The 17,148-nt window shown below is 47.0% G+C and overlaps 1 protein-coding gene across 3 annotated transcripts in view; it reads left to right on the top strand.

The window, feature by feature from the left end:
- The window catches only part of fibcd1b (fibrinogen C domain containing 1b), a 70,385-nt gene extending 58,108 nt beyond the window's left edge, over positions 1-12,277 (top strand). For all 3 annotated transcript variants that reach the window (XM_049737372.2, XM_049737369.2, XM_049737370.2), the window contains 2 exons: positions 8,525-8,704; positions 9,553-12,277. In XM_049737372.2, the coding sequence (XP_049593329.1) occupies positions 8,525-8,704; positions 9,553-9,818 (446 nt within the window). In that variant the 3' untranslated portion in view covers positions 9,819-12,277. The remainder of the gene's footprint in view (positions 1-8,524; positions 8,705-9,552) is intronic.
- Positions 12,278-17,148: the final 4,871 nt, after the last annotated feature.

Below are 17,148 nucleotides of genomic sequence, written 5' to 3'. Positions count from 1 at the left end.
ATGTAAGCCCTTATGGATTGCCGTTATCCCAAAAAGCCCAAAATGCTAATGTGCCTACTCGAGTGTTTAATGAGCCAGCTGTAGCGAGCGTCAAGCGAGACCTCATCAAATTCATTTGATACACAACAGCTTTCGCCCGAGGACGTCAGACGCGCCAGCGGATGTTATGGATCGGCGGGGGGGGGTCGTGATCGGCGAGTGGGTGGGCGGGTAGGCGAGAAAAACAATTATTTGTTTGGGCTAAAATAATCTGAAAGTTAACGTCTCAGAGTGTGCGCCTGCATACTTAAAATACAATATCGATACATTTTCCGTTTCAAGACCGATTTCCTCATTGAATTGGTCGTTTTGTTATACCCCTAATATATAAATAATATTTTAATTCGGCCATTACCAGATGCCAATGTTTAAAACGAGGCCCTCGCGAAACATATTTTGTTCTTTACAGATTTCACGTCCCAGCACCCGTATCTGGTCCGCGCAGAGCTCCAGTAAAGTCGCCTTTCAACGAGCAGCTCTCGTATATTATACGGGCGACCTTCTGCGGCCGACGGGAGCGAGTCCTTCACGGCGGCCGTAAAAGCCCAGGTGGCCGTGCATGTGCCAGGCGGGTCCTTTTTAATGGAACACTTTCCCCCGCCGCCCGCGACCCCTCCGACTCTCGTGACGTCTTTATGTCGACGGCCGAATTGCCGTGCCTCTCGTTGGGGTTATTCATTTTCATTGCTTTTTAGCGACTGTGTCCTCGCGTAATGTTTTTTTTTGGGGTCATCTAAGGCGTCGTCAATCATTGGAATTCAAAACAAAGTTGCACTTGGTTTTAATGACACGGGCCCCCGCTAAGAATTACTTTGTAACAATAAGCCAAAGGCATACAAGCTTGAATGCCACCCTGGGTTCTTTAGTTGTTTTTCTTTTTACCCTGCGTGTGTCTCACAAATGTTCTTTTTCTATAAAGAGTGAGCCATTGTAACACGCCATTGTGCGTGCTCACCTTCTCAAACAAACTAAAAGGAGAGACAAGGCGCCGTTTTGGTTCAATAGAATAGAAGAACGGTGTGAAAGATGTTTACATCAGACTTCTCCATTTTTTTTATTTTCATTTTTCCTTGTCCTCAGGCTGCAGTCTCTTTTACTTACACTCTTGCCACGTGACTTTTTTTCACATGTCTATATGCCATTGATGTATTCTATGGCGAATGTGGTCTTCATTTTGCTGCAGCGGCCCCTCAATCTCCCTTCAGATCAAATCTTTTGGCCTCGTCATCTTCCATTGTTTGCGAGCTCACTTTTTTTCCTCTCCGTTTTCGGCACTACTTTGAAGTCAGGGAAACCGCGAGGGAACAAACAAAGGCGTAGCAACGAGCTAAGCTAATATGAACCTGTGCGTTTATCGTCTCGCCTCTCCAGCCAATGTCCCGCTCTGCTACTTAATATGCGGGGCGAGCAGCAAATAGTCGTGCTACGGCCACCTCAACTCACCTGCGGGTCAACCCCCGCGGTCGGCAAAACTCCTCGCTCGCTCGCTCGCTCGCTCACTTTCTGCCCACACGGTCGCCTCGTGCGCATCGTTCGCCTTTTGGCTTTCTCGCCCCGAAGCCTCCCTGCCGCTCACGCATAATTACAATCCACCGCGGCTGCAGTTTAATTCGGCACTCCAAGCCCAGAGTGCCACTTTCAAGTGTTTGCCACGGGCTGCGTGGACCGTTTGTCGGAAAAGATATTTATGAAGCTTGTCAGCGGCGTTAATACTTGATAAGAGATGCACTCACTTATACGTGTCCATGTTAGTGCTCAACCACTTTCAATCATAAGCTAATAGCATTTTTTTTTTCCTCATTATTGCGCTCACGATTAAATGCGTGGTTATGTTGTCAAGGTCTATTTGTTTTTTAAACAGATACGAGCAATACGTTTATTCCGTTGAAGTTATTTTCCGTAAATATTTTCATATATCTTAACCTTGCGCAGAAATAATGGCGAACGTACCTCGAATAAATGCGAGATAACTCACCGACTGTTCATTTATGAAACGTCTCGTTCATTGCCATTGACGGCTGGACACGTCGCCCGATGACTAAATTGTAACAACTGTACGTACCAACCAAGCGCTTGAACGGATTAAGTCTCCGTGTGTGCGTGTGTGTGTGCGCGCGGCCCTGCCAGTGATATGATAGCACGATAGCGTATCCCGCATGACCAAGTCGAGACTACTACGCCGATCCCCAGTCGTCATGTATTATTCAGAGTGCACCTAAGTGATTTCAGTTAAGGCTCCTCCAATCCGGCATTCCAATGTCATTAATTATTCACCGGCGTCATTCCTGCTCAGCGATGAAGCTTGGAAGTCGCTCGGGGTGGGGCCGCCCTGATAATCGGCCACCGCGCTGACAACGCAATGCTTCAGCCGGGCCCGGGGCGTCCCACGCTTCTTTCGGGAGAGGGTCAGGCGGTGCGATCATGCCGATTGGTCGGCCGGCGCGGCGGAGGCTCCATCTGCTCCAGATTGCGGCGGCGGACGGCCGCAATTTGCCGCAATTGGCCCATCATTTCGCTATGTATGAGGGGAGCAGAAAAAAAGCCCCCCCCTCCCTCCCTTGCCTGCCCCCTCTCCACAAAAGCCTGAGTGCTTCATTTGATACCTCTCATCGCACGGCTATTTTGCCCGCACTGCAGCTGGAGTCAGACTTGTTTTGGCTGCCGCCGTGATGGATGGAGAAGTGGAACGCACGCATGGCGGAATCAGACGTGCCCAGCCGGTCGGTCGGTCGGTCCAAGATGGGGCAATTAAAGTTGAAATGATTAGGATGCTAATGAAAGCACACTTGGTTCCTCCCTGGCCTGGATTCAGAAACGCTCGTTAAAATGGAACAATGTTTGTTTTTGCACTTTTTTCACCATCGGTCATTTTTCTTCGCAAAATAGTCAGCGGCTCAATCTTATCGTTCTTTCCCTACGAGTGAGAGTCAATGTCAGGGATTGCAGGATTTTTTTTTTTTTCCCCTCTCATGTCGATGAAATATTTATCCGACAACAGGAATGTACGACGCTTCAGAAGCTGTCAAAAGGCATGTTCGTGTCTTAAACATGACCGCCGCGTCCTCATCAGGTCATACTTGAACACGAGTTCACTTTTTATCATCCCCAAGGTTATTTGTGCTCCAATTCAAAGAAGAGCTAAACTCACCCTTTCGTGTATTTAATTTGCGGCATCATTATTTGTCACAAAACGGAATTCCTGCAACTTAGCGGGAGTCTTTTCAAATGGTAGCATTTTAATGATGCCCCGCGCTTGATTAGTGATGAACATGCAGCAATGTCACATCAGGCAAACACTGCTGGAGGCTCTTAATGCTGCGGGCTCCGTTTGGACACTGGCTCGCTGGCTCGCTCTGGATTCTCATTACTTTGGCGAAAAAAATCAGTCAGCATATCAAACGCGGAGCTTCAAGGCTTTGCGTCCTGTTGTCCGGCGCCCCCGTGACATGTCGTCTCATCTGCATTCCGTCGGGCTCGCTCGCTTGCTCGCTTTTTTGCTTTTAGGAGTCATTTCGTAGACGTCGCTCGAAAAGCAAGGTCAAAGCCTCGGGGGACAAAATGGATGTAAGCGTCCAATCGGTTCCAAGTAGGCCTGATCTTGGATCTGTCGTTGGTGTCATGTTCACGGTGCCGTTTCAGTGGAACGCTGAGTCGTCTGACTCTTTTTCTGAATCGTACATCACATACGGTGCGTGTCCACGGATCTGACAGTCTTGAGCTTAAATGAACATTTCGAAATTCAGCTTTAAAGAGAAAAGTCACACGAAGGTCCCAGTAGATGGCGCTAAAAACGAATAGCTCCTCCAGAACGATCATAATCAATTGCTTCTGATTTCACCTTCTTTATAGTTCATTTAAATCTTTCAAACGGTGAAAATGAATCAATCATTCTAAGCTAATGAGCCTGCTAAGCTATCAAGGCTAGCTAGGTGCGACTCTGCTCAGTGTTTTTGGATCTTTGTAACTGTAAACACCAAACTAACCAGCAAACAAACACAGGCGTAGCCTGCTAAGCTAACAAGGCTAGTCACGCGCTAACATGAAATAGCCTTGGAAGCTAATGGGCCAACGATGTGCTACCGATTGTTTACGATTTGTATTGCTTTTGAACGATTATAATAATAAAGTGACAAGCCAGCCAACAAAGTTGTATAACGTAGCCTCGCCTCCCAAGTTAATGACGATAACAACGAGCTCCAAGCTGCTACGGGCACATAACCTTCTTGGCGGAGGTACCATAATAAAGTCACACCCCATCCATCAAGCCGGTGAATGGCGTCGTCACGGCCGACATTTTTTACTGCCTCCTCAGTGTTAAATTACCCGCGCGTGAATTATTCTCGCCGCCATGTTTAATGCACGACGTCATGCGCGAATGTGGCGACACGGGTGGGAAATGATGACGCCGTGATAAAGCGAAAGAATAAATCTACTGCCGTGCCGATAAATCATCATCAACAGCTGCCAATTAGAATGACACCCACTCCTGACTTCGGAAAATATACCTGCCGGGCAATCGCCAGAGGCGGCTGAGCATTGACAGATTGACAATCAATAGTATGAAGTATAGGCGAGTATTTTTTAAGTTTATATTTTACAGTATGAAAGAGGGTATTTCTATCTGGCTCTGCGTGTTTTTTTTTTATATAGCTCTGTACAGATATTTGAACTTGAGTCCTTCTACTTGTTGCCTCTCGGTACAAGCGGCACACTTGTTTCCCCGGCTGGTAGTTGGCTCTGAGCTCCCACCATCGGCGTCAACAAGCCACCGAGAGCCGTTCATTCATTTGGAATGAGAGCTGGGAGGAAACGTCGGGCCGAGTGACAGCTGGCGGGAGCGGGGTGGGGGGGACCAGAAGGAGGCGGGGAGTCGAGCGGAGTTCAGCGTGAACCGAGATGGTCCTGGCAATGGTCTGAAACCGAGTAGTCACATTGAATCTTGCAAATTCCATCTTGCTCCTCGGAGCCAAGTTCATTTTTGGATCGGGCTGTCGTTGGGGAGATGAAGTCTGCCACCGCATTCTTTGCCTCCATCCTGGTTGCTATGAGCCGGTCTATGGTCTATATCTGATCCTTGTTTGCGAGTACAGGGCGTTCGGTTTTGAGTCGTTGAAATGCACGATGACATTAGCTCTCCATAATTGTACGTTCAAGTTGACCTCACAAAGTTGTTAGCGCTTTTGTATGCTAAAATCTGCCCCAGTTTTATCGAACGCGCCGCAAACGACGACAAAGGCTGGCTCTTCTCCTCTATTAACGTCAATTTTGGACACGGGTACCAACAAAAGGCACAAATAGCTACCCCGGAGAACAATAATGTGACCATTTGAGATGCTTTAGCGTCAATTGTACCCACATCATCATCATCATCATCATCCCAGAATACAAAGCAACGGGTCGTTATCGCCCACTAATTTGTTGTCGCCTTTGGAAATCAAAACGGCGACCGCCCTTTGAAAGAACGCCCTATAAAGAAAAAAAAACGGTGCTCGTCTCAAATCGGCAGCTGTGCAAGAGTGTCAAAACCTGTGCAACGTCGCTCGCGAGAGGGCTAATGAGGGCGCTGTGGGCAAAGTGAACAAATATTCCCATGATAATGACTCCCGAGTTAGACTCTGCCTGGGGACGCTCCATCAAGAGCTCTTCTTTCCGAGCCGGAGGAAAACTCCGCCTTTATCTGGCGTCGAGTCGTCTCCGTCAAACTCCGGGATCGGCTTGTTTTTGTGCTCGTCGGAAGGAGAATCAGACCGATTTGCCTTCCTGCGTAGCAAGGCGAGGAACGTCTGGAACCTTCCGTCTCCCCCGTCACGAAGCGTGCCTTAAAAGCAGGAATTGTCCCGATAAGCAACAGGCTGGCGGGGGGCGGGGGTCCGACGAAAATCAGATGTGACAGAATCCGACAATTATTTTCTTTCTTCCTTTGTCCTGCCAAATGTCACCGCCGCCTTTGGGAAAAGGGTTGCGGCGGCGGGTGGACTTAAGGTGTCATAGTTCAGCGCACACCTGTCTCTGTTCTTTCATTCCGACCTTTTGATGCGGAGTTAGCGACAATACCAAAGCTTTGGCGTCACCTTTCAAAAGCGGCAACAGACGAAGGCGGACCGCCGTCACCTGACTTGGTGGATACCATCTATTCAAATATTGTCCCCCATCACGCCACGCCGCCTGAAAAACACGGCAACGTTACCCCAATGACCGTCCTCGCAATTTGAAGAAATCATCTTCCTCTTTGCTACAATCTCAGCAGAGCTTGACAGGAAGATGAAGTCTAAGGAAGGGATTGAAAGGGTTTGCTCGGGGGTGAAGCGGGGGGGAGGGGGCGGGGCTAAGAAAAACACAGTCGGATGGGTTCGGGTTATGGTGATGCAAGGATGGGAGCCACTTCTATCCTGTCGAGCAGGAGCTGCCCCCCCAGGCAACCGAGAGAGAAAAGCATGATGAATAATTAACTGGCAGAAATGTCATGAGCGCCATTGAAAAGTGTAATCATTCCTCTGGTGGATTTAGGGATCGTCTGCCTTTAACGGGGTTTTTTTCCCCTTCCGCTATCTTTTGTTTGGGACTCCATTCCTAGGTGAAACTTTTGTCTTTGTCAATATTTGAATATGAAGTGAAATTTGGGTCGAGAAAGCTCAGCTGTGCAAAATGAGTTATGGATCACGGTGACCCACTTTAATGATGTAATTGCAGATATTCATCATCTTTTATGGACGGAACAATGCTTTGTTCCCACGTGGAGGGAGGGCTTCTAAATTTAATACCGCCTGTTTGTTTTTTTTTCTTTTGTCTTTTTCCATGAGTGGAACTGGAGGACAGTCTTTGTCTTGTCATGGCATTTCATGTTTTTTTTCATGTGAGGATTAAGATGACACAATTGCATCATGTTCCATCGGTTTGTTTGACTTGAAAATATTACATTTAAGGAAATGTTTGTTTTTCTCTAGAAAAAAAAAGGGACATCCTTAGGAGCAAAGTTGTGTATTTTTATTATTATTTTAAGTTTGTTTTTGTCAGCGATTTATGTGCTTTGTATTTTTTCATTTTTTTTATTTATATTTCCAAAATTGCAGGGGGTAATTTTTTTTTTTTTTGTTCAACCTGTTGCTACTTTTGAAGCAACATTAGCCTCGTCTCGTCTTTTTTCATTATCAGAATAAATCGTGCGCCGAACACAAACTCCAAAATGTCGCGCGGCGAGGCAAACTCTTGAGGACGCGCGACAGATTTTGAATCCTTGATCACCAAATAAATAAACAAAGAAATAAAGGCACGTTTGACAGAAATAGTTTGCATGCTGTTCCCCTTTGAAAAGGAGCGCCCCGGCGCTGCGTCACCTCAGGGAGCGCCCCCCCCCTCTGGAGTCATTTGACAAACTTCAAAAGACTTTGGGCCGTTTTCTCTTTCTGAGGAAGAAAAAAAAAAACAGCAAATAATAATCGAGATGCACATACACACACGCACGCAACTATTTATAAGACTGCGTGAGTGTATTTACATAACTTTAATTTGGTCTCTAATTAAAGCCTCAGAGAATCCCGGCTCGGCTCTAATTTGGAATAATTAAAGAGCAACACAAGCCAAGCAACGCCAGCCGCGCCTCGGCATCTAAATGCTCAGGTGTACCTGCCTGTTAATTAAATGCTATTGTTCCAAACGGGCGGGCGGGCGGGAGCTTGCATTTGCAGGTATTTTGCTCGCTGAATTAACGCGGCGGATGCTGATTGTCCCGCCGGGGGAAAACTCCGGGATGGGCTGTTTAGCGGCGCCGAGCGAGGAGTCACAAATGGCAAAGAAGTCCTTTTTTTGCACACGCGGGAGCTGGCCTTGGTGCTAATTAGCGCTGAAAGCTAAAGCAAGGCATTTGCAGACGCCAAATCTCAGCGGTTGATTCGGCCGCAGGATTCGCTGGTGGCGCAAAGCAAAACAAGCCGGCACGCTTTTGAGGACTGCGTTGACGATTGCGCAATAAAGGAGCGGAAGTCATCTGGCAACCGTGTCAGATTGCGGCAGACGCACATCAATCTCTTGAAATCTGCCGCAAGAGAGGCCATTTTCTTTTTTTTCTTTCCCGTGTGTTGGCGTTCTGAAAAGCTTTTCTTGCTTCTCCGCCTCACCACTGAGCTACAATTAAAAAGAAACTTTGACACGTGAAAGCCAAGTTGAAGCCAAGTGGTCCTTTTTGTTATGTTTTTTTATTTCTTGAGTCTTGTCAGAGAAAATGCAAGTTTACCTGCCTTGGCAGCTGCGTCCGCCTACGGCAAATGTAAAAGCAGCGTTTATGGAGTCAACACAAAGTGTCAGACAACGGAAAAAGAATATCTTGAGAGAAGAGAAAAAACTGTTTTGAAAGGAGCAGGCAAAAAGTATTTTTGGGGGGAAAAACTATTTTAAGATTTTTCAAAATATTTATATTTTTTAAGGATACTGTTTTTTTTTTTTTTTTTCAAGAAAGAAGCTGTAACAATGACCCACTGTGTCTATCCAGGGCTGAAGCAGATCCACGCTCTGTCCATCCAAAGCAATTACGAGCTACGCATCGACCTGGAGGACTTTGAGAACGGCACGGCGTACGCCCAGTACGGCACTTTTGGCGTGGGCCTCTTCTCGGTGGACCCGGACGACGACGGCTACCCGCTGACGGTGGGGGACTACTCTGGAAATGCAGGTAACGATTTAGCGGGATGTTTATTAATTCATTCTCGGCTTGGAAAACCAAAACAAATCTTGCAAAAATCCCTCATTTAAACAAATATATATAAATGTATCAAAAGAACTGCTAGTAATATTCTCAATTGATGTTAAATACTCATGTCAGCCATGAGACGGCGTTCCGTGACCTTTTCTTGTTTTCAAGCATGGCCTTGTCATTTTACGCTTTGTCACCCACCGCTCGCCTGCTTTGCTCGTGAGTCGTAACGTCCATTCAAAAGTTGCTCCTTCCAAAAAAATCTCGCCTCAGATGGGAGGCGGCTCGCCCGTCATCCTGATAAAATTACAGGAGATTAATTGAGCCGCAGCATAAACAAAAGCCTGAGGTGGAGACATAGCGGAGGGGAGGGGGAGAGCGGGTGAAAAAAAGCAATTTACCGAACCTTTCGGGAGCATCGCTCTGCCCGCGGAGAAAGTGGGGACAGGTGTGAGCGATGGAGCCCGCGGAGGCGGGCGATGGAACGATAGCAACACAAAGCCACATGACAAAATAGGATTGGGGAAAAAAAAAAAAAAAAAGTTCAACTTTTTAATTCCAAATTCATCTTTGCTGAGGAAAATAGTTGAATTGAATTTGAAGGAACGCAAGTGCTCACGTAACGAGAACTTGGGCTAGCAACCCGGGGCTAAAATTAAGCTCCTCCCACTCATAAGCTCCTCTGTGAATGAAGCTCATCCACTCGACGGCTCCAAATTGCCACGGACTGGAGGCGCCCGCTCATTTCTATTTATCGCCCACCACCCCCCCACACATTACGCCTCCCCCCCTCGCCCATCCTCCCCCTCCTCCCCCCATGGCTGCAGGCGACTCGCTCCTGAAGCACAACGGCATGAAGTTCACCACCAAGGACCGCGACAACGACCACTCGGAGAACAACTGCGCCTCCTTCTACCACGGCGCCTGGTGGTACCGCAACTGCCACACGTCCAACCTGAACGGCCAGTACTTGCGCGGCCAGCACACGTCCTACGCCGACGGCATCGAGTGGTCGGCCTGGACCGGCTGGCAGTACTCGCTCAAGTTCTCCGAGATGAAGATACGGCCCACCCGCGACCTGGACGGCAAATGAGGGAGAAAGGGAGAGCTCCCTCGTTCTGCGCCCGGTCCATTTTGGTTTTTTTGGTGTCTCTGCCCCTTTTAGTCTTTTTGGGGGGGGAAAAAAGAAATGGGATTTTATTTTTCGTGGAACCAGCAAGGACCAAACGGAAAGTAGAGGAGGAGACAATGGAGGACATCTTTCCTCCAACCCACGCCACGCAGATGGTTACCTGATGTTGTGTGCGTGCTCATGTTGATGTGCACGCTAGAACATAAAAAAAAAATCAATTCAGTCCTCTTCTGTTCCACCGACCTAAATTGTTTCTTTCTTTTGTCCTTCACGCAAATGAGACGAAAAGCACCGTATAAATATATATAAATAATCTCTATATCTATACATACAAAAAAGAATAATGTTGCGGAGAAAGAGTGCAATTCAAATTTGTACGTCATCTTATTTTCATTGAATTTCCACAAAGAAGCGCGGTGGGGCCACGTGGGGGGAAAATACGCAACGGGAATCAAGTTGTCATCAAAAAACTGCTAATTTTTCGCTATTTTTTTCTCCCCACAATAACACAAGACAAAAATAATGGTGTGCAAACATTTTTAAAAAATCAGCACGTTTGCCGCGTTCTCTCCATTGCAGAAATAAATTATATCAAAAAAGTATCGTATAAGTGTTAACTGTTCTGTCAGTAAGTTGTTTTTATTGCATATATAATTTTTAAATTAACCAAAAAATGTCTCAAATATTTAAAAAACTTCGTTTTTAGATGTTTGCATTTTTCCTCAATAAAAACATCTCATTTCCTAAAATACTCCACTTTTTTAGGCAAAAAGAAAATGATTTAACTCTCTTTGATGGCATCTTTATTCTCACCACATAACGCTATATTTTCCCTCCAGTGTCGCCTTTTCCCTCCTTTGTCCCTTTTTTGGATGTACTGAAAGCTTTAGAAAAAAAAAAAATGTAAATTTGACTGTACAGCGTGTATGACTTTTAGAGCATGTCCGGTTTTTGTTACCATGCTTAAAATAGAGAAAAGAAAAACCCAGAACTGAGTACATGCAAAAAAAAAAATGGAGAAAAAAAATGAAAATGCACAAGGTGGGGAACATTGCAACCATCAACTTGTCTGAGAGACTCTTTCTAGTGGCCAGCGGGAGTATTGCACACTGCGTGACGTCTGGCAGAACCTTGGCCCCCAAAAGCACATGTCCACGTGCACACGAACGAACGAACGAACGAACGCATGCACGCACACACGTCCCTTCTCCGCCGATGTTCTTGAACGTCGCCGGGCGTGAGGATGCGACAAACAAGCCGGAAATAGCCGCTGAAAAGGCAGCGCTCGCTCGCTCGCTCGGACCCAGTGCGGCCACGCATGCAAATGCACAGACACGCGTGTGCACGTGTGGGCATTGTGCGCACGTGGACAAAACAAAAGGATGAGCCAGCTAGGGAGGAAGAAAGAGCGAGCGAGCGAGAGAGAGAGAAAGGGCGTGCGAGGCGAGTTCCACACGTACAAAAGGGTATTTCAAAACAATTCCAAATGTAAGGGCCCAAACTGTTGTCATTTCAACCAATCAGAAGAAGGAAGGAAGGAAGGGAAATGATAGTTCGATTAAATTATTTGATGCATATTCTGTTTCATAGAAAATTGAATTTTCCACAACTCCCTGGTGAAAAAACCCACAAAATTCTTAACTTAAAAAACAGAAAATACCTACGTGTACACGTGGATGTGTCCTCGGCACGTCTCGTTGGTGAGTCCAAGTCACATGATGCTTGTGTACGACCCCCCCCAACCCCCCCACCCCTTTTGCTGCTCTTTGTGTTGACCCACGGAAAGATTTCCGCATTGTTCTAGACGGAGCTTTTACTTCTCGTGATCGTGAACCCAATTGAGTGAACGCCGCCTACTGGTACTGTGTTGAACTGCGCTTGCACCCTGCCCCTCCCCTCCCCTCACGACTTCAATCACGTTGTGCTTATTGTATACGTTTCTGCTTTGTTCAATAAATGTTGAAGCCGAGCGTCACCTAAAATTGCCCTGGTTGCCCAACGACCTGCTTTTTTCCTCTCTCTTCGACCGGACGATACAAAAAAAAAACCCGAAAAGGTCCTCAAACCTCCATAGAATGTCTCCATAGCTCCCCAAACATTCATGCACTTGCCCAAATGTCGAAAATTTCTTCCCCTAAACTAAATCGAGGTAGATCCTCAAAGCTTTTCCTAGAAGAGCCTTAAAAGTTCCCCAAATCTTCCTGGAATGTCCCCACACCTCCCCAAAAGTTTATTAAAATAACACCCCCCCCTCCCGCCCTTCACTTTCATTTCCCTGTGACGTGCTAGCGATTTGTTTCATTTGCGTTCTTTCCTTTTTTTGCGGGTGCTGGATCTTGCTTCTGTGTTTTATTGTTCTCGCCAGCATTCAATAAACGTTCCCATTTTCGAAAAGGAGGAGAGAGGAGAAGGGGCCTCAAGTGTGTCTTCCTTCCTTTGGAGCACCGATGAGCATTTGAGCGTTCTTCCTTGATTAAAAAAAATCGATTCAGCCTCTAAAGACAGTTTTACTTTGTTTACAAAATTTCATATTGCCATCACAAGTAGCGCCACGTGAAAGTTTGCTTGCGGCGGCCATTTTAGGAGTCATTTGATAATTAAGGCACCCTTAAGTCCCATAAAAAAAAAATTTTCTTCGGGTGGCCAATAGTGACCGCCCCCCCCAACGGTATTAAATACTTAAAAGACATTGACAAAAATTCAAGCCGACTTGCCTTTAATTCAACCGGGGCTTTGCGAAGCCATAAAACTTTGATGATAACAAATGTTCTCACAATTGCGTTTGATGCTTCAATCTCCGCTGGAAGCTTCTTCTTGTGAAGACGTCGCCGTAGTCATGCGCTCACCCCCCCCTTCCTTTGGGCGTTGGCCAACCTCGCTAACAACTGCGAGTCGTCTTATCGGTGTCAGCGCCACCGGGTTGAGACTCTTATCAGATCGAGTGCCGCAACAAAACGGACAGAATTTAGCGCTCGGATGCGCCGATAGCGAGCGTCGTGGCGGCTGCGTCTTAATCCAGCTGGCAAACGCTGAACCATTCAAGACGGGAATGCTAATGATAAAAAAATAAAAATAATAAAACAAAGTGCAGGAAAGCTGCTAAGCGATCGAGACGACGGGTGGAAGCGAGCCAGGGCTGACGTGACCCGGTGGTCAGACAAGTCCCCGGTTTTGTCAGAAGCCAGCGATGCGGGAAATGGAAGTACGACCACCTCGGAATACAAAACGGAGAAACTTCCTCGGTTCAGGACTGTGACAAAGGAATGGGAAATAGAAATGTTACTATTATACGGGCATTGCTTTGTGGATTCTCCTCAATTGAAGGCAATTGAAATGGAGGTACAAGTCCAGTCTTAAATTGTTCCATTTGTCACCGATCCGGGCCCAGGTCCTGTTTCGACAATCCGTCCGATGTCTTGAGAATCACGCGTGACCTTTAGCCTTTAGCAGGCTATAATGACCTTGCAGAACTAAATACCTGGCAGACGGAGATAACCGGAGAGGCCCGGAGGGACGGGGAGAGATGTAGGGGGGTGTCAACTCGACATCTCTTCCCAAAAGTGCTTCCTATTGCTAACCTGCAGCCGCATGCCAGGACGAAATTGACTTTGGAATTGATATTTTCGTCTATTAAAACCTGAGCTTTTTGAGGATTCACTGGAGTGAGTTTCTATAAAACAAGAAATAGGAAATTAGACCAAAACCTAGTTAAGATACAGGGTATGTGGACTTGGTAGTTAGTCACGTGACTTGATTCTGGATGACTTAGAAGCGATCCAAAGCGGCAAGGTTGAGGCAGGGGGAAAAGAAATAATATTTGGACAGGCGTTTGACACGAGTGTCAAAGGAAAGGGATTGGTCTCAGGTAATCCCCAAGTTTCAAACGGCGGCTTTGATGGAGGATGACAGGGAACCTAATCTGTGTTTCTGGGGCGACATTAAGTGTCTGGGTCTTCTTGTCAGAGATGAGTTGTTGCAAGTTGAAGGCTGTTCAGTCCTTGACCGCACTGACACTCCAGGAGATTTCAGATGATTGAAAAGCATACTTACGAGTCATATATTGTCATTTGGTTCATATATTGAAAGTCTAGGGGCCCTAACATGGAACCCTGCGGGACAGCAAAGGCAAGGAACTGCACTAAGCAGAAAATAAAATTGCAAAAAATTAATTGAGATAGTCACAGATGAGTAAAAATTGTAAATCAACAACGCTTTTTAGCCAATAAGGGGAGCCGAGGGGGAGGGCAATCGTATGCATCGTCAGCAACAGTATCAGCACGTACATAAATGATGAGGGAGGAGATGCGTTTAGCAGCTCGACGCACTTCCTTCGCTCTTTATTTATTCCGCTTGTATGTTGCGATGCAAATGACGGGGGAGGAGAGTCGTAATCTGCAGCCGAGACTGATGATATCTCCACGGATTTAGGAACCGGGCTGGTGGAAAGAAAACTACTTGGGCTTTCTCTCTCCTAGGAAAGTGACGGTCATAGATGTCAAAGATATCAACTGGCTTGGCGGGGAATGAGTTCATATTTAAATTGTTACGTTGACTTTGCTGCTTTCGGAGAGGCCCGTGAAAGACAAATGAAAGATTGTGTGCAAAAGGCACAGACGTCATCTATTGAATGGCGCGCTTGTTTTGCTAGCTAGCTGAATGCACCACCATTCAAGTTTGTTTCTTTATACGCATCAATGACGTTTTCCGCAAAAGCACCAGTGAACAAAAACACAAGGTCGTCGTGCCGCTCGCCATTTCCATCCATTCTCGGTAGACACAACACCGTTTGTCAGATGACTCGGAATTAAAACTACCGGTACATTTCTTGGCACTATCAGAAGAAAAGCTTTGGGAGGGGCGAGCTATTCTATTCCCCCGCAGATTGCCAACATAAAGTCCAGACGGACGAGCGGGACAAAAGGCGCATAGATCAATACGGCGAGAGCTAGCGCCAAGATTGCCATCGCTACATTTGCAGCTTGGTTGTTATCGCGGCTGGAGTCGCACAAAGCCTTCTGCTTTTTTACACACGCTCGCTAATGATAAATCCGTGCGCTGGTTTCCGATGCAGATGATCGTACAAATAAAATGGCATCGCTTGCTGAGTCTTATAGTTGCTGGGCTTTGTTTTGAACGGAGGAAGGTTCAATGAACTAATGGGAGCAAGTCCTGAGGTGCTGCACTTTGGTTCAGGCAATAAAGGAGGAAATCTAATATGGTGGAACTTTTTGTCCCACAAGGTCCACAAACGCCATTTGCTGGGGTCTCCCCCTCCTACACACACGGTAATAAATCCTGTGTGGCATTGGGCCGTAACCTGATTGCGATGTTTATTGGGTAGCGGCCATTTTGAAGTAACCTCGTTTTGCTTGCCGGAATACCGAGTCAGCTATTTGTACGACAGCCTTCAAATGATCCGCTCATAACAGAAAAGCTCATTTTGACATCTTGTCGTAGAAGTTGTCCAAAATGGCCGCTTCGAAGCAGGTCGGTCGACCAAAGTCCTCGACGGGGTCGTCGACCCAGTTAGCGGCCGTGTCATTCGCGCGGGAAATCGGAATGGCAGCCTTAATGACTGGATATTCCGTAATGGGAAGAGTGTGAACTGCTATAATTGAATTCTCTGCGCTACATTTGGAGTCCGCTGGCCTTTCCGCCCGTCAGGCGTCATCAGGCTCCCTGCCGTCAGAGCGTGCGACAAGGAAAGTATTAAGACCACCGCTTGGGAGCAAATCTTTTTTTCCTCCCTTTTCATGGAAGCGGCACTTAGCATTTTTCAAAACAAAAGCTATTATTGCCGTAATGCAAGGGTGTCATTTTCTTCAAGGGCTCTTTAATTACCTCCCACACGCTTCGTGAGGCAACAACAGGCATTGTGACATGAGTTGCCCTTGCGGAAATATATCGTCAAAAGAATTTGCTCGCGGCTATTTCGACACGCATTTGTCGTTTGATCAAAACGGCTTCTTTGACGAGTGGATTTGTGATCACTCCCACAACGGCGCAGTCCTCTCGCTCTCTCTGCACTTGTCTGCTAAATGATTAGCATGGGGTCTCTGTGCAGAGACGCCCCACATCGGATTCCCACCAGACACTAGTCAAAGTCTTTTAATGTTGTTTCATTTTGTGCTCCGGCGTGACATCCAGCGCTAAGCAAATCATGCGCGCGACTCGCCGCGGTAAGCCCCGATTTAACTCGGTGCGAGAACAAGTGTCAAAAATATCGACGCATATTTATGCCCGCCTTCCAACCTCCATCTGGCCCCAAACTCACACCCCGCCCCCCGCCCTACAGGCAGTGCGAGGGCTGGTTTTGCAGCTTTTAATGGTCTGTATTAATTGCGCAGGTCTGTTTGGTTGTGTGTCGAGGTGCCGTGTAAAGCGCAGCACTGCACAGATGTAGTCTGCTTGCAATGACATGCACGCTCATGCCTGGCGGGCTCCTGCAGCTGTCCTACAAGTCCTCCCTGGCATATTAAGGCAAGCCACTTGGGACAAACTGTCCACGGCAAGTCTTGTGCCCAAAATAACCGCCCGCCGGCAGTAGGGAGACTTCAGAGGAGACATCCTAATCAGATGCTCCCGCCGCCATTCGGGCTGCCTCACTTTGACACAAAAGGAGCAAAGAGATTTGGAAGATTTCCAAGCCAAATCATTGCTTGCATCTGCACTTTGGCCTTTATTTGTTTGGCAGGCCTTTGAACGCTGAGGAAAAGATCAGGATTGACAGAATTTCGACGCAATTCAACAAACCCGGTCGGTTTGTTTTGGTAAACTTCAAAGACAATTTGGCGAGTCTTTTCGTAAGGGTTGAAGACAGTTTAGAACCTTCGTCAGTCTTAGAACGCGTGTTTTTGGAAATAAAGAATCTCACATATGGTAGTTTCGTCAATCGTGTTACACAGGAAAGACTAACGAGGCTTAGCTTCTAGCCGTTAGCATCCAAACGGGATGTGACTCAACGTAGGCCGCCTCGGTATTACCCGTCCGAACTTGCCGTGGCTTTGATTTAACTTGGCCAGGTGGTGGAAGCAAAGATGACCCGACCCGACCCGCCACTTGGCTCGCTTTCAACCGCGTCCCCCCCAGGAAAACAATTAGCGAGCGTCACGGCTGCCACCGGCTGCCCTCGAGACGCTTTGTAGCTTTCAGCTTCGCGCTCAACGAACAGCAGGAGTCTGCATAATAAATCGCCGCCATTTCCAAACCTTTTAGTAATTGTCACCGTACGGATAATGATTCTGTTAAATGGACTTTGTTCCCGTTGGAACGCGTTCTTCATCGATGCCTG

This window comes from Syngnathus scovelli, chromosome 13, assembly GCF_024217435.2.
Source record: "Syngnathus scovelli strain Florida chromosome 13, RoL_Ssco_1.2, whole genome shotgun sequence".
NCBI classification, from domain to species: Eukaryota; Metazoa; Chordata; class Actinopteri; order Syngnathiformes; family Syngnathidae; genus Syngnathus; species Syngnathus scovelli.
The sequence above is the reverse complement of the archived record's forward strand: the minus strand, read 5'-3'. Positions and strand labels throughout refer to the sequence as shown.